Source organism: Prinia subflava, chromosome Z (genome assembly GCF_021018805.1).
Source record: "Prinia subflava isolate CZ2003 ecotype Zambia chromosome Z, Cam_Psub_1.2, whole genome shotgun sequence".
In the NCBI taxonomy this organism is placed as follows: Eukaryota; Metazoa; Chordata; class Aves; order Passeriformes; family Cisticolidae; genus Prinia; species Prinia subflava.
The window spans coordinates 68386604-68408824 of NC_086283.1; the positions used below are offsets into that span (position 1 = coordinate 68386604).

General features: G+C 37.7%; 1 protein-coding gene across 2 annotated transcripts in view; it reads right to left on the minus strand.

The window, feature by feature from the left end:
• The window catches only part of PRDM6 (PR/SET domain 6), a 79470-nt gene that overhangs the window by 5458 nt on the left and 51791 nt on the right, over positions 1–22221 (minus strand). For both annotated transcript variants that reach the window (XM_063423301.1, XM_063423302.1), the window contains exons 5-7: positions 19641–19765; positions 16185–16527; positions 5660–5836 (exon numbers count right to left, since the gene is read on the minus strand). In XM_063423301.1, coding sequence (XP_063279371.1) covers positions 5660–5836; positions 16185–16527; positions 19641–19765 — 645 coding nt within the window. The remainder of the gene's footprint in view (positions 1–5659; positions 5837–16184; positions 16528–19640; positions 19766–22221) is intronic.

Genomic DNA, 22221 nt, shown 5'->3' on the forward strand with positions numbered 1-22221 from the left:
TGCCACTGTTAAAAACTGCACTGTGATCTTGACAAATGTAAAATGTCAGCTTTAATGTATCAGACCTATCAGCTCAATGAAAATAACTCAGAAGTATTGATTACTTAATGATTTTTGGGGTATTCATTAACGTCTATGTGCAGATCATCCACTCTCCAGAGCTCCTGAAGTGCTGATGACACATTAGTGCAGTGCTGATTGTTTATTAGAAAACTGATTACTTACTGGATTAGTGTGTCAAAATATACTACCTTTCATTGCCTGACAAACTTGCAAATTATTGTATTATTTTTATATACATACATATATATCTATCACAGAGGCATTATAATCAATTTTATGGCAGGGGGGTTAACTTAGTCTGTATGAGATATTACTGACTAGTTGAACTTGATAGTTTTGTTATTTTGATATCTACAAAGACAAGTACTTTGCTTGATGAGTAATAGGAGGCTTGGATTCTTGCCTAACGAAGCTGTTAGTGATACAGTTGCAAAATAACCTATAAAATTGGGTGTGGCAACCCCTGATTTTAAGAGCTTGCCCAAATAAACAAAATACAGGGTTAACAGGATGCCTAGACACTATTAATGGCTTAGATAAAGGCTACAGAGTGATCAAATACAGTGTTACCCACTAAAATAATTTTCTGTGGCAACCTCCTTACCCTTTCTGGAGCTTGTCTGGGAGGCTAGACTTGGGCAGGGATTCACTCAGCACCTTGCTTTGCTAGTGAAAGTGCAGAGCAAGGTTTACCACATTTTTTTTAAATACAACTTTCCATCCTTTATCCACAAGATTCTTCTGCTGTGGGAGTGCTCTGCCTTCCCAGCTACAGGCTGATACACTAACATAAAGGCACAGGAAAAAGGGATGCTAAAGAGAGAACAGAAAAAGGAAAAATCCCTCAATATCAGCATCGACCCTTTATGAATAGGAAGGCTGTGGGTGCCAACCGTTGCCGCTGGTCAAACTGTGATATTTGGGCTTACACAGCCCTTAGTCAAAAGTCAGAATAAAGCCTCTGGCAAGGGATTTGATTCCCCAGTCTTTCTCTTGTACCTTGGTAACCTTCAGATAGTACCCAAGGTGCCTAGGATTTTCTCAGATCTTACAAATGATGTGGGTGGTGTTTCAGGTCCATCGTTTTGGATATATAAGTACCTGGCTTATGGGCAGAGATCTGTATTAGGCTCCTGATTCCTCTTTTCAATGTGGTCCAGTGAAGTTGTTGCTGGATACAAACTGATAGAAAAGGTGAAGATAATAGTGTCACAGCAGTCAGCATTACTGTCTTACAGCAGGTAGGAACGGGAGGAAGGGCAGGAATATTTTTCTTCTGGATTGTGATGCACTCTATGCAGTTTCTCTTTCTGCTAAGCATTCTTTCCCAGCCCATCATAGCAGAATAACCTCTCCCTCAAGCTCTGTCCATGAGACTAGTGAGCATGTGTGTGTTTTTGTGTGCATATCCCTGTACCGTAACCCGTACACGTTTAATGTTGTGTTGGAAAGTTCAGCAGTAGTCAAAATTGTCACAAAAGAAAAAGAGTCCATATCTCATGTACCCACATACCAACTTGGGCTGAGCCCAAGCCTGAATGTTGGACATATCAAATTTTGGTTAAACCCACTATGTATTGGCAATAATGACACTTACTGACTGAGATACAATTTCATTTCCACTTAAGGCCATCTGATGGCATTTGAAAGGACTTTAAACAGCCCCAGATGCATATAGGTACAAAGCAATTCCAGAGTCCTCAGACAATTAGGTACCATCAGTGAAAACTAGATCCATGTTACCTTCTTTTACAATGTATGTGTACAATATAATTGTAAGGAACAATGTACTATAGCATTCCATCTCCTCAGCCTCAAGACTTCACCCTGCTACAAGGTTTCCTGGTATGTTTTGCATGGGTGGAAAAACAGAATTGTTCTTAAGTTCACAAAGTGCACCAAGAGTTTTGGGATATTTCTACAGTACTGCGGTTTCTGATTTTGTTTAGATAGCCTTCATTGTTACTGGTCTGCTTGTTTGCTTCATAGTGCTTTCAAAACATTAACAGTGAGGATTATAGAGAGGAATGGTTCAATTTGCACATTTATGTCAACCTCTGTGAAAGGCTTTGGAAGGAGAGAATGCTGAGGATCTATTTTAGAGAAAAAATATTTTCTCTAAAACCTTTTTAATTTAAAAGTATTAATTTGATACTCCCAAAATATATTTTAATATTTCGTTCAACAAGTACATTTAACACTACATTTTAAACTCCTTTGGAAAGGTATCAAAAATATAAGAGAAACTATCAACCAAGAAGAATCCCTCTTGACAACACTGAGATGTCACTGCAGATACAACATACATATTCAACCTAAAATGGATGCTCCTCAGTTTTGCATTTCAGTAGGAAACAATGTAAAAAATGTGAGCTGTCACAGGCTGAAATAGTCTTTCCTCTTAATTCTTTTGGGATGACCCCTAAATATTAGATCTTTGCATAATCCTGCTTCTGCAGGCAAGTCCCCTTGCTATTTTTTAATTTTGCTGAAAGGAAAGCAGAGAGGGGGTGAGAAAAATTTAAAGAGAATGGAGGTGACAAATAATTTTCCTTATTCTCCTGCATTTTAATTTACTTAAGAGCTTTGTTCCCAGACTAGCAGCCATAGTGGAGACTTCAGTAAGATAAGAATACACAAAAACTTTACAGTGGTGAGGCTGGCTTGATAGCTTGTGATGACATGAAAAGTCAAATTCAGCTAAAGCTTTGACTACAGATAACCTCACTTAGCATTGTTATCTTAATGAAAAGCAAATAGAAAGGTCTTCCACCATACATCCAAAGTTACCTAGGACCTACAAAGAAAATGCCCTCTCACAGAAAAAGCTTTTTAACCAATCCCAAAAGTCCTCTTACAAAACAATTAATCTGAAATATTTTTTAAAATACTGTCACCATATGTTCACCATTTTTAAAATCAACTTCTGGAAAAAATATGCAAAAATATACTTAGTGTTTAACATTGCTGACAATTCATGCTACTGTAAAATGTCATATACCACTTATGAACATTGCTGTATTAGAAATCACGAGACTTCATTCACAGCAGAAGCACATTTAAAATTGAACCTAGTAACACCTTCAAAATTATACCTGTTATTTTGAAAATAACTTAGCTAGAATTTAAGTAATTTATCACTAGCCATGTATGGCAGTTCTTTCTAATATTAAAAATATTATTTAAAAGAAGTGTGTACATCACCACAAATACAAACTTCTCTGAGGTACAGAAACACTATCTCAGTGGGCTTTTCCACCAACTTGGTGGGGTTTTTTGGGTTTTTTTTGTAAGTGTACACTCAAAGTTCCTTCATAAACAAACATTTTAAACCTAAATTGCATGATCAAAAGACAAATTTTGTTTGTTCTATTTATGGTTCTTGCTTAATAGGATTTGTTGGGGTTTTTTTCCCTAAACTTTCTTGATACCAGATCTTGTGCACCCCTTTTCCAAAGGAGGATCTAAACAGTGATGAGACATCAAGATGAGCTGCAGATCTCTCTTTTTCCTCAAGCAGCAATAATAGATTGATTTCTGCATAAGTTTTCTGCCCCTCCTCTCTCAAATGCAAGCAGTCCTCCATGAGAGACAAATCTGCCCTTTTGAACAGCTTGCAGGATCAAGGCTTGTTTGTCCTCTTATCTGACTGGCAGGAATTGGAAAATCTGCAGGTCCAGTTTTAGCTTCACATGAAGTTGTTAGTCAGCTTACTGCAAATACTCAACAATCCTTCCAGAGAGAAAATGGTGTTACTGTTTCTAGTGCTTAAGGAAGAAACTAAAGAAACACCTTGCACAACTGAAATTATGTCATATGTCATAAAGAGCTAGTAAAAAGCAAACACCCTTTGTTGTTGTTGTTGCTCTGTGCTGTAACTTAAGGATTAGTCAGATACATCCTGGAATACTTATATGTTTGCTCATGAGCAGGGCAGAATAAAAAACACATAAACAAACAAATCCCAGCCCTCTGGTTAGTTGCATTACTTACATTAAGTTCTTTCACAAATGAAATTGTTCTGTAATCAAGCCCATTTGGAAAAGGGTAAAAAAATTAGTAAACCAAAGGGGAAAAATAATGACTCTAAATGGGGCAAAATAGCAGATCTATTGGAAACATGACAAAAACAGGATGTTAAGGAAAAAAATTAAGTGGAGTCAACAAGGTTACACATAAGTAACACCTTAACATTAAATGAAATCTATTTTCCATTTTGACCTGGAAACCTCTTCCATTAATTACTAAAATCTATTTACCCAGCAACTAGATAAAATCAATCTGATTGCTCACACCATTTTTGGCTCACTTTCTGTGGGCTCCGAGCATTCAAGAGACTGGTTCAAAAGAAGTCGATATTTAGATGTTCTGAGTTTCCATATTTTGCTTCCTACAACACTATCCTAGCCATGATTTCTGCTATGCAAGTTCTTCTGTGATGGATATGCATCATTTTGTTCTCAGCTCTGTCCCCTTGCCCCAGCAAAGACATGTGTGGAGGCCATGCTTCCTTCCAACCTTATATGGAGGAAAAGTGTGCACCAGTATCTCTGTCGGGCTTGTTATGAGGGGTTCTGACATGAGGCCCCATGGCTGAGCTCTCTTACATTAACCAGATCAAAAGAACAGTTTGGCAAAAGCAGGAAAAAGAGACAAACAGAGAAAAGTAGACAGAGAACAGACAGTGCTTGGAGAACTGGAAGAGACACAAACCTTCCTCTACACTTATTCCCCTTCCTCTTAGGAACATCCAGGAAGCTTCCAAAAGAAGTGATATCAATACGTTAGGTGGAATTACTCCAGTGACCACATATGTATACTTTGAGCCTGTCAGTTCAGCCAAGACAAAGACACAAGTATGGGATGCATTTCTTCTGCTTTGGAAAACATTTCCAGTTATGTAGGCAGAGTCTTGCACAACAGAAGACAAAATATACCTGGATCAGCTCTACTATGCCTGGAAATGAGCACTGCTGGAAGATTTCTGAGACAGCTATGTGCTTAGCTTTAATACCAGCAATTAAAAACTTCAGAAATTAACAAAGTCTGTTTAATGTAAAATCATCTTTATTAGGTGGCTTATTTTTTTCTTATCTTGGACATCTGAACAATATCAATTTATTACTATGATGTTTCAAAACTTATGCCACAAGTCAGAGCTATATTTTCAATCCAGTGATTTTGAGACTAAAAGAAGGTGCATATTTTTCACATATAACTAGAGACAAATTAACCTTTAAGTGAAGTTCCATCTACCTCATCATATAGACACCAAAGAATCATATTAATTTTCTTACAGTGTAGCCTGTCTCAGCCTTGATCATATTTTTAGCTGTGGTTCTCTGGCAGCAGCTTGACACAATTAAAACCATCAAGGTATCATTAGAGAACAGAAAATCGTGCAAGGCTCCCAAGAAACCCAAAATCAAACCCATATAAATTCTGATTTTAACAGCACCACTAGCTGTTTTACTTCATGGTCTGACCTTGGCTTTCAAGGGAACCTCTGCAGGGTGCTGGTGATGCTAGTGAGCAGCAGTAATGCACTTCCCTCTCTAATCTCAGCTGGCAAAAGCTGCTGGCTTCAAGTACTTACTTGAAGGGCTTTTCCCCAGTGTGTGTCCGGATGTGATTGTTGAGTGTCGTGGCACCAGCAAAGGCGCGCCCGCAGTAGCCGCACTTGAAAGGCCTGTCACTGGAGTGCGTGACAACGTGGTTCCTCAGCTCCGAGGGCTGGGAGAAGGACTGGGAGCAGTGGCCGCACTGGTAGGGCCTGCAGTGGGAGAGAGAAACAGCATGCCGTCACTGCTTCCTGTTGGCAAGAGCCCGAAGCCACACAGAAGGGAGCTCCTGATCTTCTCTGGGTGTTTCTTGGGAAACACAAACCCAAAACATCACAACCTCTTTCACGAATGTGAAAATCTTGCACAGGAATTAACTGAGATTCTGTGGGGCCCAAAAACCATAATTCAGCAAACTAGTGAGCGTGCACTGCACATTGTATGCCTGCCTTATTCTCTCAAATTCAACACGGCATTCCTTAGTCAAAAAAAAGACCCACGCACGCTGGAGCTGCGGGACTCATGAAATCTTCTGTCTGTTGGTGCCAGCTACAGTCTTACTTGCAAATGCATGTCTGATGGTTATGTGTATATCCTAGTTGTATTCTGTAACTATTCACAATTAAACTCCTCACTTTGTTTGGGGGGTTTTTAGAGATCACCTATTTTAAAAAGAGACTTGGGAAAAATGATCACCGTACTACAATTATCTTTCTGTTTTCTTATTTCACTTGAAAATCTTTACATTTTATCAACATTTTTCTCCCATCTAGACTGAAAATTAATTTTTTGGGGATCTTGAAAGGAAACCAAGAACTCAGGTTTTCACAGAACTCAAGTTTTTTTAACACATCCTGTTAAAAGTAAACATAACAAACAAACACACAAAACTGACCGATATGTTAGAAATTCAGAATCATAACAAGAAGACTGCAAACACAGAAAAAAGGATACAAGACAGCAATGTGAGACTGGTCTGCTTAAATGCTAGCTAAAATAAAATGCCAGAATTCATGTCTATATATTTCTCTTCGGTAAAAGTCGCTTAATATCAACATCCAACTTTTTTTTTTTTTTTTTTTTTTTTTCACATTTGTTTTAAGTTAGTAGCAGAGTCCTGAATGTTTATCAGGTGTTTTGCTAAGAAAATTAAGATTTTTTTTTTTTCTGGAGGGATAATAATGATTTTTACCCTACACAACATTTTAACTCTTGGTGTCTGCATTTCCAGAGCCAATGGCCAGCACAACTTTATTGCTCTCTCTGTAATAAATGTATATGTTTAAATGGCTAGAAAACAAAACTAAAGGGAAAGAGACAATGGTGACCAGGCATGTACAATTCAATTAAGTGCAAAATAAAGTGAACTATTTCATTTGTCAAGTGAACTGCTTAATTGTGGCTACTTGCATCACTGAACACAAATACTATTATTTTACAGTGCTTCAGAGCACTGAACCTTGATTGTAGAATTTTTTAGCTTGATTAATAGCTCAGTATTCATCAATAACTCAATAGCTTACAATTTTAATTACTTGCATTTGAAAATCTAGCTACTCTCCAACAAGTTTGAAAGTAATATATAAAAGCTGTGGAAAGGTAATTTAGATGATATGGCCTTAAAGATGCACAGAAATATGTAAAATAATATTAAAAGAAAACCAAACCAACCCAAACAAAACAAATCAAAACAAAACAAACAAAAACCCAAACAAGCAACAACCAAAAAACCCCACACTAAAAACCAAGAAAATGTTTATATGTTTCTCTTACTGGAAGACAAATAGTAACATGTCTAGTTTTCACCTTTCTTGGAATCCAAAGTCAATTTGCACAGAAAATATTTATCAAATTTGGTATGAAATTTCAGAAGTTGGTAAAACAGAGATAATTGGTGAATTAAGCAAAATAGTGTAATAATACATTCTGTATCCAAGAAACATTGATTTTTTCAATAGTGAAGGAGACCATTAACATCTATTAGCCTCTGGTTATCTATTTTTAACAGCAACCACAAAAAATGATACAATGCTACATAAAGCTAATTAATCTTTTGGTTTTTTAAGTGATAAATAAATCAATGTGATTAATTTAATGCAGTGAAAAGTCACACTGTAACTTGTCTGTAAACAGTCAAAATTTCAAACCAGATATAAGTGAACATTGTGGTGCCAAACAATAAGAGTTCATTGGCTCAAAATACATGTCTTTTCAAAATACTCAGAATATATTTCACTGTCTTACACTCAGGAAAATAAGCCTGGTGTTAAAATATGTAATTTTTAGAAAAATGACATTTATTAGGCAAAATTAATTTTAAAATGAGAGCCTAAAAATGCATTCAAATACTATAACATCTTAAAAATGCTTTAATTTGCACAATTGCAGATTTAAATATACCAACTTCTGACAACTTTTGGATACTACCTATTTTTCAAAGAGCAAAAAAATTAACATTCAGTAAGTACAGATGTTATAATTCTGTTCTCTGGTAACCATTTCACTGTGCTCAGATTTTTTTTCTTGGAAGAAAATAAAATCAATATGTTATTTTTCAAAAAAAATGAGTGTGGTGCTGAAGGACTGAGCACGAGCAATGCTCGGTTCAGTGACTACATTGACATGGGCAGAGCATGCCTGCCTTTGATGTAGCAGTTATGTCTTCTGCTATCACTTTTGTCTGCACTGGGACAATGAATTAAGATTGTGACCTCGCCATAACAGAGTTTTGCAGACAAGAAGGAGCAGCAACAATGTGACAGAAATGTTGGTCTTCATAGGCTGCACGTTCAAAAATCCACTACTAGACTCCCAGCTCAGAAAAACTCATTTCCTTGGAATAGCCAATACATGTATTGTACTCTCTTGAGCTTCACGATATCCATGTGAATCAAAATCTTACCAGATAGTGATTTCAAGTTACAGTTAAGAACAGCTAAACTGATTACAGCAATGTGCAGATGAGAATGATGTTCTGGCAGCCATCAGAAATAGTTCTAATGTTTTTTATTAAACACCTAGTGGGAGCTTTTAGTTCCACAGCTTTGTTTTTGAGTATAAAAGAAATCTACTTACCCCAAAGAAAATGTTCCTCTGGGGAAAATTACACTGTTGTTATTAATACCATGCTTTATTGATAACATATCTAGGTTTACTGAGGTTTAGAATCCATCAGCTTTTTCTAGAGACCCTAATCCTAGTCTCTGACTATATATTGGCCCATATAGGAACAAAGGCCTTTTAAAGTGAAATTCTGAGAGCAGTGCTAATGTAGTAGTTTTCAGGTTTTGTGGTAATCTATATTTTGAGCTTTTCCAAGTTGTTCAAGACACATTTTTCAAAATAAAAACACTAAGGAACAAATTCAGCTCTCTAAGCTAGACAATCTCTTGAATGATTTTGCTCCTTGGTGATGTTTTTTCCTGTCTTAAAATTTGCTTACTTTTGGAGTTGATAATTTTCTGTGTGAAACTACATCATGTATGGGACCAGTACAAAACTCATGCTTCCCCATAAGACTTACTGAAGCTCACCAAACCTCATGCTTTGGGCAGGGAATGAAGAGCCCCTTACATGTACAAAGCATGCTAAGAGAATAGAAAAATCCATATGCTTTTATCTGAAATAGCTACTGAGAGACTGTTGTACATTTAGATTAATTCTTTCTAGATTTTCATTTAGCAAAACTGACATAGCTTTTTGTCTTTTACTATTTTTCTGCCAAAAAATCTTTTCGAAATTCTGACTCCTAATTATATCTGAGTGTTTTAAATTTATTTTCTACAACATAAATTATTAACTCTTTGAATTATTACAGTCTTGAAAAATCCAATCATTAGTTTCCATTGCATTTACAAATTATTTCCTTTATAGGTTTTTAGTGTGGCCTCTTCAGAAGTGAAGGGGCCTATGAAATTTGCTTTTTTCAAGTGTCGTATGGAATTCTAGTGCAATTCTTAGTAGAGAAAGTGCTTGCAAGAGTGAGTTTCTGAATACTTGTAACTTTGTCATTGAAACTGTCTTAGCCCAGTGAGACAAAATAACATAGCATAGCACTCTTTTTCTTCAGAAAGAGCTAGAAAAGCACCAGCTGAAAGGGGAAACTGGCATGTGATTAAAAGTGCTTTCCTCCCTATTGATGACTAAGAAGTTAAAAACCAACATGATCATAGATTTATAGAACGCCCAGTGTTGAAACGGGCCCTAAAGACCATCTTGATTCCAACCCCTTGCTATGGGCAGGGACACCTTCCACTCAAGGCCCCATCCTGTTTCGGCTTGATCATTCCCAGGATCATTGACAGCTGCTCTGGGAAAATTTCAAGTCTGTCTCATTACCCTCATACTAAAGAATTTCTTTCTTACACCCAATCTAAATTTTCCCTCTTTAAAGACCAGTTTTACCCATTTTAAAGAAATTAGTCCTTGCTCTATCACTAAATGTCTTCACAAAATCTCTCTCCAGCTTTCTTGCAGGCCCCTATGTGTACTGGAAAGCTCATATAAGGTGTCCCTGAGTCCTTCTTTTCTCAGCAGTGAACGGCCCAGACTCTCAACCTGTCTTCATCCCTCTGATCATCTTTGACATTGTCCTCTGGACTCTCTAGTAAATCCACAACTTTCTTATGTTAGAGTCCCCAGAGCTGGATGCAGTGCTTCAGGTGGGGTTTTACAAGAGTTGAGTAGAGGTGAGAATCATCTCCTGCCCGTGCAGCTTTTGACACAGCCCAGGACATATTTGGCTTTCTGGGTTGTGAGTACACATCCGCCTCCTGCCCAGCTCCTCATTCACCAACATCTTCAAGTCCTTCTCTTCAGGGATGTTCTCAGTCCACTCTCCACTCAGTCTATATTTGTGCTTGGGGTTGCCCTGACCCACATTTAAGACCTTTCACTTGCTCTTGTTGGACTTCATGATGTTCACACAGTCCCACATTTCCAGCCTGCCAAGGTCACTGTATCCCCTGCTTCCAGCATGTCACCTGCCCCTCACAACCTGGTGTCATCAGGTGCACTTGATCCCACTGTCCTCATCACCAATAAACACTGCTGTGCTAAATAGCATCAGTCCAAATAGCAGCTCCTAAGGAACATCCCTGGTCTCCCCTTGGAAGATTAAGCCATTGACCACAACTCTTTTGAATGTAACTTTCCAGCCAATTCCTTATCCATTGACCATCAAATAAATCTATGGCTCTTCAGAGACAAGGCTGCTGTGTGCAAATGCTTTGCACAGGTCCAGGTATATGACCTCAGCCTCTATTCTTTATTCACCAACTCTGTAAACACTGTTGTAGAAGGCTAAAAAATTTGTCAGGCATGACTTGCCCTTAGTGAAATCATGTTGGCTCTCATCAGAGTCCACGGTTTTTTCTGGTTTTTGCCTTAACCTGGTTGCCAGGGTGATCTGCTCCATGCTCTTGATAAGTACCAAGGTGAGACTGACTGCCCTACTCTTTCTTTTTAACAGTGGAGGTTATGTGACCCCTTTTTGAATCAACAGAAACTTCACCAGACTGCCATGACCTCTCAAATATGACAGACAGTGGCCTACCCACTTCATCCACCATTTCTCTCAGGACAGGCACATGCTTCTCACCAGGCCCCGTGGGCTTGCTCATCTTCAACATCTTTAGACAGTCTTCAGTCTGATCTTCTACAGCTGGCAGTGCTTCATTCTCCCTGCCTCTGCCTTCTGTGACACTAGTGGTGTGACTGGAACACATGCCAGTGAAGTTATTGACTATCTCAGCCTTTTCCATGTCCCAGGTCACCAGGCCTCCTGCTTCCTTGAGAGGACCCATATTTTCCCTGGTCTTCCTTTTATCACCAGTGTAACAACAGAAGCTTTTGTTGTTCTAGATGTCCCTGCCCACACTTAATCCTATCAATCCTATCAAGGCTATAGCTTTCCCAAACAGATTTCAGACTGGTTAGACAATCTGTCTGTATAGCTCCCAGGCTGCCTGTCTGTGTTTGCATCCTCTGAGGGTTCCTTTTTGTCTTTGAATTCATTCGAGAGTTCCCCATTCATCCATGCAGGCATCTTGGTGGTTTTACCTGATTTCTTCTTTGCTCCTGGGTTTGCAAGAGGGTGATTGATCTCACAGTCTCAAAGAGTGGGACACAGGGCTCCCTTAAACTCATGACAGTGTTTCTCATTGTTATAAGGTGGAGGCTGCCACATCACAGCCTCTGCAAGAAACCCCACAAGCAAGGCAGGTTGAATTGGGGCCAGCATCATCTTTCAGGACCAGGCCTTTATACAGTGAACAGCTTTAAGAGCACAGCTGCAGTCAGAGGAGTTAGGTCACAGTTGTTCTCACAGGAAGGTATTTTTGAGGAATGGCATCTTCTAGTAAGTCGAATTAAGGCTGAGAAGAAAGTGACATCTCAGGATATGGCTAACTTGCACAGAGAAACATCCCTAGCATCAGCAGAGCCATGGGTCTGTACTTTCACTCCCTCTGGACTCCACATCCCCTGCTGCCTTGGCGTTCCCCTTAGCCACTACAGCTGCGGTCCCAAGCACCTCAGGCACCAAGCAGCAGCAGGGATGGCAAAGCTGGACCTGCTGGAAGTTCTGCAATCAACTGTTAAAAATGTTTGTGAAGAAACCAGCAAAAGCAGAAAGCCAGCACACTCAGAGCTTCTGAAGCTGTCAGGGGGAGTTGCTGCTCTGTACACCTTTTATTGTTATTAGCTCTGAGTACAGGGCACTTGCAAACCTTTATGAAGAGATTATGCAAGAACCAGCATTAAATTCAGCATGAAGTTTACTTTAACTGAGCAACACTCAATAAACAGAAATAGACATCTCTTTCTCAAAACACACATTTTTTCAAAGTCTGTTTTGGAGAGATTCAAATCAATTAGTGAAGTGTGTCAAGGTCAAAGACACAGAACCTATAATGAAAATATAAATGCACAATGGACTAAGATATGACCTTAGAGAAAAACATCTATTAAATTGATAACCTCAACTTGCTGTTAAGAAAAACAAAGCAAAACAAGCTTATTATTTAATATTGAGGTGATATTGCAAAACATGAGTGTAATAATATCTTTTGAGTAAAGAGAATTGTGGGTGCCAGATCACACCCATATCTATCATCCATTAACATATTTATGGAACATGTTTTCCCTCAGATTCTCCACTTGAAACCTGGCAGTCAGTGAGAATATATATCCCACAGATATACAGGTTATACATAAAATATGCCACACAGAGCTGGGAACTGTAGCCTTCTTCCTTCTCACAGCACCAATATATCCTGAATCTGGTGATCACAGTAATATGGAAGAGTGATGACTTTAAAAAGGACTATGTCTTTATCGGAAAAGTGGTTACTGTCAAAAAACCAAAATCAACTTCTCTAAAAATTGTTCATTGTCATAAAGAGTTTTGGTTACTCCTCTTTTGAGCCTTCCAAACAGGATTGTCGGTAATTTCTGCAACAGAAGGGAGGAAATAATAATAATAAAAAATTAAATAAAAATTAGCCCACCAACAAAATAAACAAAAAAACCTTCCCACAAATATAGACTTTCAACTTTTGCTTCTTGATATATCTTCTCAAACTACTTCTGTCTGGGCAAGGCTTAAAAGGTTTGAAAGGCTCAGAAGGTCCTCAAGTTCAAGAATTATAGATTTAAATTTGTACCTCCCACACCCACTTCAACCCCAATTAGCTTTAATTTCAAAGAGAAGCCCTAAAAAATGTAACAAGCTAAAAAAATTTGGTGGAAGGGGAGAAGTATATAAGTAAACCAGTAAATAATTAAAAGTTGTCTTAAATTAAAATATTAATCTTGAAAAAACCAAAAAGCATAGCAGATTATTTTAATAATTCCTCCTATTTGGGATTCATCATATTTTAAAATTATTTTTATTTATTAAGTGATCTGCCTGTTAACTAGGATCACCTATTTCTTACTACTTCATGGAATTATGTATATAATGGCCTGCTTTATGTCTGCTCTCATTTAGATGTTTTCTTAATCTCAGTTGTTGTATTATCTTTGTTTGGATTTCTCAAGCTTCAAGAAGTCTGCTTTTCTCAAATCTCAGACCATGAATTAGACTCCTGGATAGATTCAAAGGTGTGTTTCCTACATAGCATTGCTGCAAAACAAATACTAAGGCAGAACAGATAGACTGAAGTCCATTTCCTAGAGACGACAGGCTCTGCTGCTTCAGTCACATCAAAGATGCAGTGACTGGTGTGCTCACAAATTGCTGACAATAAATGAGGAGTTGTTTATCAGCTGGAGTGGTGCTGCAGATGTCATTGAGAAAATAAAAACCAGAGAGCTGTACCCAGTGCTTTGGGCTGGAAAGCAGGTATTCTTTCACAAATCACACCTTAGTTTCATGTCTCCTGGAAATTTACAATTTTTTACAGTACAACACTGTAAAAATTTTCATCTAGAAAAATGCAGTATGTTTAAGAAACCAAAGGCCGCTTTTTCTAGACACTGTGTCACTAAAGAACTGGTACCTGCTAAAAGACAAAAAGTTTCCTGTGAAGTAAGCTCAAATTGTAGTGGTTTCTAAGCAGAGATATGGGAACACAGATCCTAGGGAAGTACCTGCTATTTATGGTAATTTCAAACACAGAATAAACTGCAATGATCTTAATCATAGCAAGATGATTTCCTACTATGCCCTAGGGTATTCTGAGCTGACAAATCTCCAGACTTTCCTGAGGAAGCTGCTGGCTTGGTAGGCACAGGAGGGACTGAGAGGTAAGACACCATGAATCAGGACTCTACTAATGAGAATGTTCAGTTTTAAAAGTGAAGACCAGAAATCCAGTCTGTGTTTCAGACAATATTTGGCACAAACCCCTTAGGAGGAAATAAATAAAAAGAAATAAAATTAATTTTAAACAATTAATCTCTCACCTCTAAGATGGAACATCTAATGGTAAGATAGGCTTATCTTCATTTTCTTTCTCTGACAAAATGAATATTTGGCTGTCACTTAGAGTGAAGAATACTGCCATTAAGAGAGATTTCTCTTGCAATAACTATGCTTCTTCATAAAGGAAGACACAGGTTCAAGTAAAGGATGAAATCTAGGTGTCACACCTGATTGGATGAATCACTGAAAAAATATGTGGAGGGCCTCACAACCTGCCTTTTCCAGTCTCTAGACTCTTCCAGATGAATGCACCATTTTAAGCTTTACGGTATGCTTAGGATGCCTTAATACTGGAAACACAGAAGTCCATGATATGTAGGAAAGCAGGCCTTTCAGGACCAATATTCGACATTGTGACACTTAAATGACCAATTTTGTCCTGCAGCTTCCTTAGCAAGGCATTTGCTTCTGCTGAGGCAAGCATAAAGTCTAGAAAACTGTTGAAAGTGCTTGTTTGCATCCACAATATTATCAATTGTTTAATTCTTATGAATATTAGCTTGGGATCTAATTAGCCCCTGACATGCTTGACTTTTCTTCTGGAAAAACGGAGTTATTCTCTCCATACCCATAGAATCACACAAGCATGTGTGTACATGTAGATAGTACACAAAGTACACAAGGAGACATAGACATGCACACAAACACATGCACAGACTCACTCTTTGCTATTTTTTGGTAGTGTTTTGTTAACTGTAATTCACAACTAAATGCTACTTTTAGAGCAACCTTCCAGGGATTCAGCTGTTCTGCTCAAATCTTCACAGCTGAAGAAGAGACAAAACACGGGCGGCGTTTTTTATTGAATTAATTTGATTTTTGTCTTTTGTCCTGCCAGCTATCAAAACTGTCAAATAAACCAGCTTTGATTCATAAATAATGGTTCCATTATATTTACTGTGCCACCGGTCAGAGTACCTGAAATTTTAATTCACTTGTTCAGCTAAATTTCATCCTCAGTTCACAGCCATAAAATTCTGTATTGACAAACTTTCAAACCAACTTTGACTCTGAGGTATCTAGTCAACATTTTTCTTCTGTGTGGATATTAGTTTATTGAATAAGTGGCATCTGTTTTCCTCCACATCACTGGTGGAGTAGGTATTTCCTTTTGACAGCTTTGTACGATTTATGGGTTTGCATGCTATGAAGAAAAATAGTACTAAGCAAAAAATTCCAATTCATTACCTCTTAGTACTTAATTAAGTTCATACGCATTGCACACTATAGGTGAACCCTGAAATGACTGTGACAGCCACTGAGCAGCAAGTTAGATTATCTTTGGAAGACAGAGAGACTTTTCATTATCTTGACCTCATTTTTTCCATCTATGATATTCATAAATTTTCATTCTATTCTGTTGCCTCCATCAGATGTACCAAACCATTCCAAAAACAAGATTATATCCTTAGCTATTTCCTTTTATCTGCACATTTAGGCACTGAATGTTTTTACAAATAGTGAAGGCAAGCAATAGTTTTTATCAGCTTACTTCATGCAGCTGCAGATGAATTATGTCATACAGGCTCCTCATAATAATGGTTTGTTTTTGAAAATGATAACAGCTTGATAAAAGAAGAAAGCATGGATCTGGTTATCAGTAGATATAGAAATAAAGAGAGCCTGGGCTTTACCTGTCAGGGTTCTGCGTACACACATGCATCTGTAAGAGGATCCGCTGGGTGAAAGTCTTAAAACACTGCCCACATTTCCAAAGATGCCAGTCACTGAACTCAGAATTTAGTTGGCTTGTTGAAGTTGGGCTTGCAAGAACTCGTTGGTTTTTGACACTGATCTGGTTAAATCCTGACTCGATGGACCCAGACTTATCCAGGAGAGAAAAATTTCTGCTACACGGAGTCTGTGGAAATACTACGGATCGTTGTGGAGTGGCAGGGGATAGTTTGCTACTTTTATTAAATGGCTGTAGGGTGTCTTGTCTGGACATGGCCTCCATTACAGTCGAAGGGACATTCACTGGGAGAAAACAAGAAAAGTAAATAAGATCCTTTTTATGTCTTTTTAAAACTAATACAGTTTTGGGAGACATGAAAAACATCAACATCCATTTTTTGACACTACAATGAAACAATTTTATTTTAACAATGTATCAAAAAAGGAAAAAAGAAAAAAATGGGGGGAAAAAAAGAAAAGAAGGCCTTGAATGAGACAGTGATCTAAATGGATGGTGCTGATTCTGTGACGCTGAAATGAAAACTCCTGCGAGGGAGTGTATGAGACTGAAAGGACCCTGAGAAGCCTGACTGTGATATACATTTATTACACTATGGGATTGCCTTCTGAAAGAAAAAGCTGGACCACTTGTGATACCCTGACTCTGCATGTTGCAGTCAGCATATCTGACTGCTGTATCACAGACAAGCATGAATTTTGAGAGCATGGAGGAAACAATCTGCTGGGACACTCCTTGAGATACAACAGGGCTTAAATATCTACTGCAGCAATAGTCATCCTCTGAAAGGATAACTGAAGGCCTCTAAGGGTATTATACTATTGCATATCACAAATAGTCACGCTGCCAACGCAGTGAGAAGCCAGGGACTTCACCATGTTTATTGTGCCTGAGGTTAACAGCAGGTAGGTCACCATGAAACGCTGCAAAGCACGGGCAGAGAGATCTTCATGCATCAGTTTCCCACTTACAAAACAGGCATACAAATGTTTTTAAAGTCCCATGAAAATTGTTTATAGTCGTATGATCATCAGGTAACTTTGGCTTCTGAGGCACTCAGATATTTCAGCAACAAATACAATCTGCTTTTCACAAAGAAGTGATTTAGGGCTGAATTTGTGACAAGAAAGGCTGGAGGTCAAGCTGCCTCACACCTTGACAACCGTGTAGATCATACAGTGCATGAGGCAATGGTCCTGTGGAAAAATAAACTCAGCTGACAAAAGCTTGCATGACAATGCAAAAATAAACATAATTTAGGCTACCTGTACCAACTAACTTCTAATGCTTTCTAATTTGGGCACACTCAGGCTCCTGAGCTATTATTGTAATGAAAATTTATAAATTAAGTATGCTATATACATATAAGTCTATGTACACAAGTTTAGTTAATGTCACTATTTATATCTAAAAATAAGTACGTAACATGTATTAAACTGATGATTAGAAACTACAACTCTGTTTTGGTAAACCATGATGATAGATTTCTAAGAGCAAATATGAGAATTAAATTTTAGTTGTAAGTTATTAAGCTGGAATCAGCCAACATTATTTAATATAAAAAAAAAATCCCAAACCACAAATTGATATTTGGTAATATTTTAAATCATGCCAGTTGCTTTAGAGTTATATTATTATATCTAGATCAATCTAGACAATTCCAATATTACAGAATATTTGTGTCAGTTGAGGTTCTTCATAATTAATTCTTTTTTGTAGTATGTGAGAACCTAATTTCTCAATAGAGTTACATCCCTGGAGCTGTCTATCACAAGTTTCCGGTCACAGAATATGTCTTCTATGTCTCTTCAGTACCAGGAGCAGTTTATATACTATCATTTTGCCTCAATATTCTCAGAAGAAGGAGATCACTTTTTAATTTTATTTTCCTTTCCTTAAATTGTACTCATAAAAGGCCACAGAAACAATGAGATCAAGCTACTAAAGACTTAAAGAATACAGGAAAAACTTGTGCTGCTGACAATAACCCTGTGCAGAAGGTAAGCAGAGAGTACATTCTGTGAGTTTAAGCAGGACTTAAGTCCTATAGCAGTCTGTAGCTAGCTTTATGATCAGAGATTAATTTATCTACTAATGTCGGTGTTGCTGTGGACAAAACTCTGGTTTGTCTCATGGAAAAATAGCAAGAGATAATATATACAGATTTTAGCCATAATGCTTTTATTTTCAAAAAAAATTTTGTAGCCTTCGGTTCCTGAAAGAAAAAATAATATTTCTATATTGTACACTGCAGAGCATGACTTTCATCAGCAAATATTTCTGCCAGTAATTAAATTTCTTTTAAACTTTTCTCTAGTCCAACAGACTTGAAAACTCAAGATGGGAAAGGATGTTTACTTTTGACAGTTCAATCCCTGCTATCTTGCTGTTTAATTGCTGCATGATTCAGTATTTAAGTTGCTACAAGGCATTAGTTCTTCCTAGCAGTTCATCTTGTTTAAGTATCCAAGTACAGGACCAAATACATACATCTTATACATAATTTATTAAGTGTGGGCAGTCACGGGGTTACTTTAGACCAAAGTCAACTTGTCCATTATTCTTTTCTTTACTACATAGATACATGTAGTTGCCAAAATGGATGCAAGCTCTAAACAAGTCTCACACACAAGCAGTAAAACTGAAGGATGTGCCTGGATCACCCATCTCTATTACAGACAAAGGTATCCAGCACTACATTGTGCCTGTGTTATGCATGTTTAGTTTTGTGAGAATCTCTAGCAAACTAGAAATAAAATGTTGAGAACAAGAAAAAGAATGGATGACAATGGGAATGGTCAGGTTGGGATAGGGATTTATTGTCATTTCAGAGTACTTACACTCAGCTGGTATTTTTAAAAGCAGGATTTTTATTTAATGGCAAGGATCTAACCTCTTAAATCAGCCAGCTAAAGCTTTTCTCTACATGTTCGGAGGTAATAGAAAAAAGAATCACCAAGAGAGGCCCTGTGGGCCTGCAATGCATTACTCTTTTGGCAAGACAGTGTTTCGTGATAGGTCTGGTAACACTGAGGAGAACCAAACAAATTTGTTTACAATAGATTAATTAATCACTTATACACAACCGTGATTCTAACATTGTTCTGCACAGTTTAAGCGCATCACCTTACCTTACATATACTACCACTTTCATGAAATACCATAGAATCAGAGAATCATAGCATGGCTTTAATTGGAAGGGGCCTTAAAGATCATCCAGTTCCAACTCCCCTGCCATGGGCAGGGACACCACCAAAACAGGCTGCTCAAAGCTCCATCCAGACTGATGTTGAAGTTCCAGGGACAGAGCTTCCTCTAAGATACTCTATGATATATCTGATTAGGCATGAAAGAGGAATTATGGCTTACACAGGCAGAAATGCAAGGAAAGACTTACAATTTTCATCTTGTGCAATGCACTGGAGAGGGATCCCAAAGAAAGATGTGTAGCTGTCATTGTACCACACTAACAGCTCAGTGCCCCTGGGGATATCTACACAAGCCCGGTAGAATATATTTGACCTAATCAAGAAAAAAGAAAATATTGCATAATTTAGGAACAGAGCATTTTCATCTTATAGTGCATGCTATAACAATAGAAATTCACTGTTTTGGAAATGTTTCTGCAGATAACTAAATGAATGACCTACTGATTGTTTTAAAACCAAATCTGTCATTAGAGAAGGACTTTGTTGCTTTAACTCAGGCTAACAACATTACAGACAAGTTGTATCTAGCATATATTAAACACTAAGATTTTAGAAGGACCAAGATGCTATGAAAATACAAGTATTTTCTTGCAATGTCTGTTTCAGGGGGATTTTATAATGGCACTTTTTGCTTACACAGGATAACCATCTGAGTGGTGTACACAGATCAGCAAGTACAGCCATTTTAAACGGCTTTGTATTTGTCATCTAAGCTGAAGATAACATATTTAAGGGTAAATAGACAACAGCTCTTTTATGTGAATAAATTTAACAAGAGTTTTGAAGTATTGTAAACTGACTCTTCATGGCAGTAATATGCAATCAAAAGAGAGACCTTGGGTTGTTGAGAAAGACAGACTTAGGGGAAATCAAAAAATTTGACTTAATAGGATCATGCAGCACTAAAGTCTGCCTCTATATGGAACATGAGGGCAGTGCCAATGATTTAGAATATATAAATTAGTGTTACCATAAATGTGATATCTCATTGTTCCTGTGAGAGAGGACTGGAGGTCTATTTCTAGACCACTGAAGTGGGAACTGGAGGCCGGGGGGAAGCAAAAAATCCTAAAAGTAGCTTCAGAGTGATATTTCTGCAGTTACGACATTTACATGGCAGGAAAAACTATGTAAGATTCGAATCAGGCACAAGATAAAAGACAAATGTTATCGGTTTGCAGTGGCTTTTCCCTTATGCTTCATATGGAACAGTAAAACACACCCCTGTGAGATGGATAGAAATTCAATATATACAAGAAGGACAGTCCACTCTTGCTGAAGGATTACATACCAAAGTGATACAGTCAAAGTACCAAGAAATGACCATTTTTTTAACAGCTTATATAAGGCAGAAAAACATCTCTAGACCCTCCCCCCTCCCCCCCCAAAAAAAAAAAAGAGAGAGAGAAGTTAGGCCTCAACCAGTTTTCTGAGTGAAGAATTGCTACAAACATTATTCTGAAGTTCAAGATAAAAGTGTTTAGAGTTGGTAGGCCTTAAATTTAGACTTTCTATAAAGAATTGGCTGTAGCAATGCAATTTGTTCCTTGTATAACACTGCAGACATAAGGAGAATCTTCTACCACATTTTTCATGGCAGTGAGATATGCACTTGTCAACATATTTTGTCACCGCAAAGTGGCTCTTGGCAACAGGATCATAAAGATCAATAAAAAAGTGCAGATTCTCAATATTTTACTAGCAGCTGCAAAAATTTCATTTATCTTGTTATTTTCCTCGCTTACTGCCACCCTGTCTCAGGAGGGCACTGCTAGCTAAGCAGAACGGTTTTCTTAGCCTTCTATGAATATCTGACAAAAACTCTCCCCTTTGTGTCTCCCCTTCATCTTCCCTCCTCCTCCTTCTCCTCCTCTTCTTCTCTCTCTTTCTTCCCAGAGCTTTGCATTTAGTTAATTCTTTCCACTGTTACATAAAAATGAAAATCAGAGCCACGCTATAAATTACCGGCATCTCTTAACTTGAGAAAAATTGAGTCTACTTTGTACTTCACCCTTGTAACATTTCATCTCTCAGTTTGGCTTCCCTTAACATAAACACAGCAGCCCGGCAAATGAATGTGCTAAAACCGAATGACACACTTTGCTGCTGAAAGAACAGAACTGTTTTTGAGCAATGGGTGGTCTGTGGGGCTTGGAGTAGGCAGGGAAAAAAAGTGTAAGTGTACACCGTCCCTTACAAGTGTGCAGAGCTTCCAAAACTCGCAGAAATCTCTGCATGCTGAAGTACATCAAAGGGATTTTTCCCTTTTCGGATAATATTTCCTTTGCTGACATGTATTTAGTATTGTGGTTGGATGACTCATAAAGATAGCTTCATGGCGTCCCAACGCAGTTGAAGCAGAACACATGCCAACAAACATTATTGTCAGCCTCAAAATAAAAACAAAACGTTCAGCTAAGGGTCAATCAATCAAGAGCACTTTGAAGAAAATTCCATTTAGATATTACAAATCATAACAGAATGAATTTAAACCAGCTGACTTTCTGTGAGGAGGACGTCCATGTACAATAAAAATTAGGCTGGTTTTTCAGTGTCCAACTTTTCTATTTTCTTACACTTGGATGCAGTCACTGGTGATGGATTCCAGTTTTTTAAATTGTGTTTTTGTAGTTCATTTTATAAAGATCTGAAGTAATCGAAAACAGATCAACAGAGAGAACTCTGAGTAAAAACTCCATCATGAAAGGAGAGTTGTAAAATCCACTTAATATTGACAGATGTGTAATGACTTTCTCATGTTCACTTTTC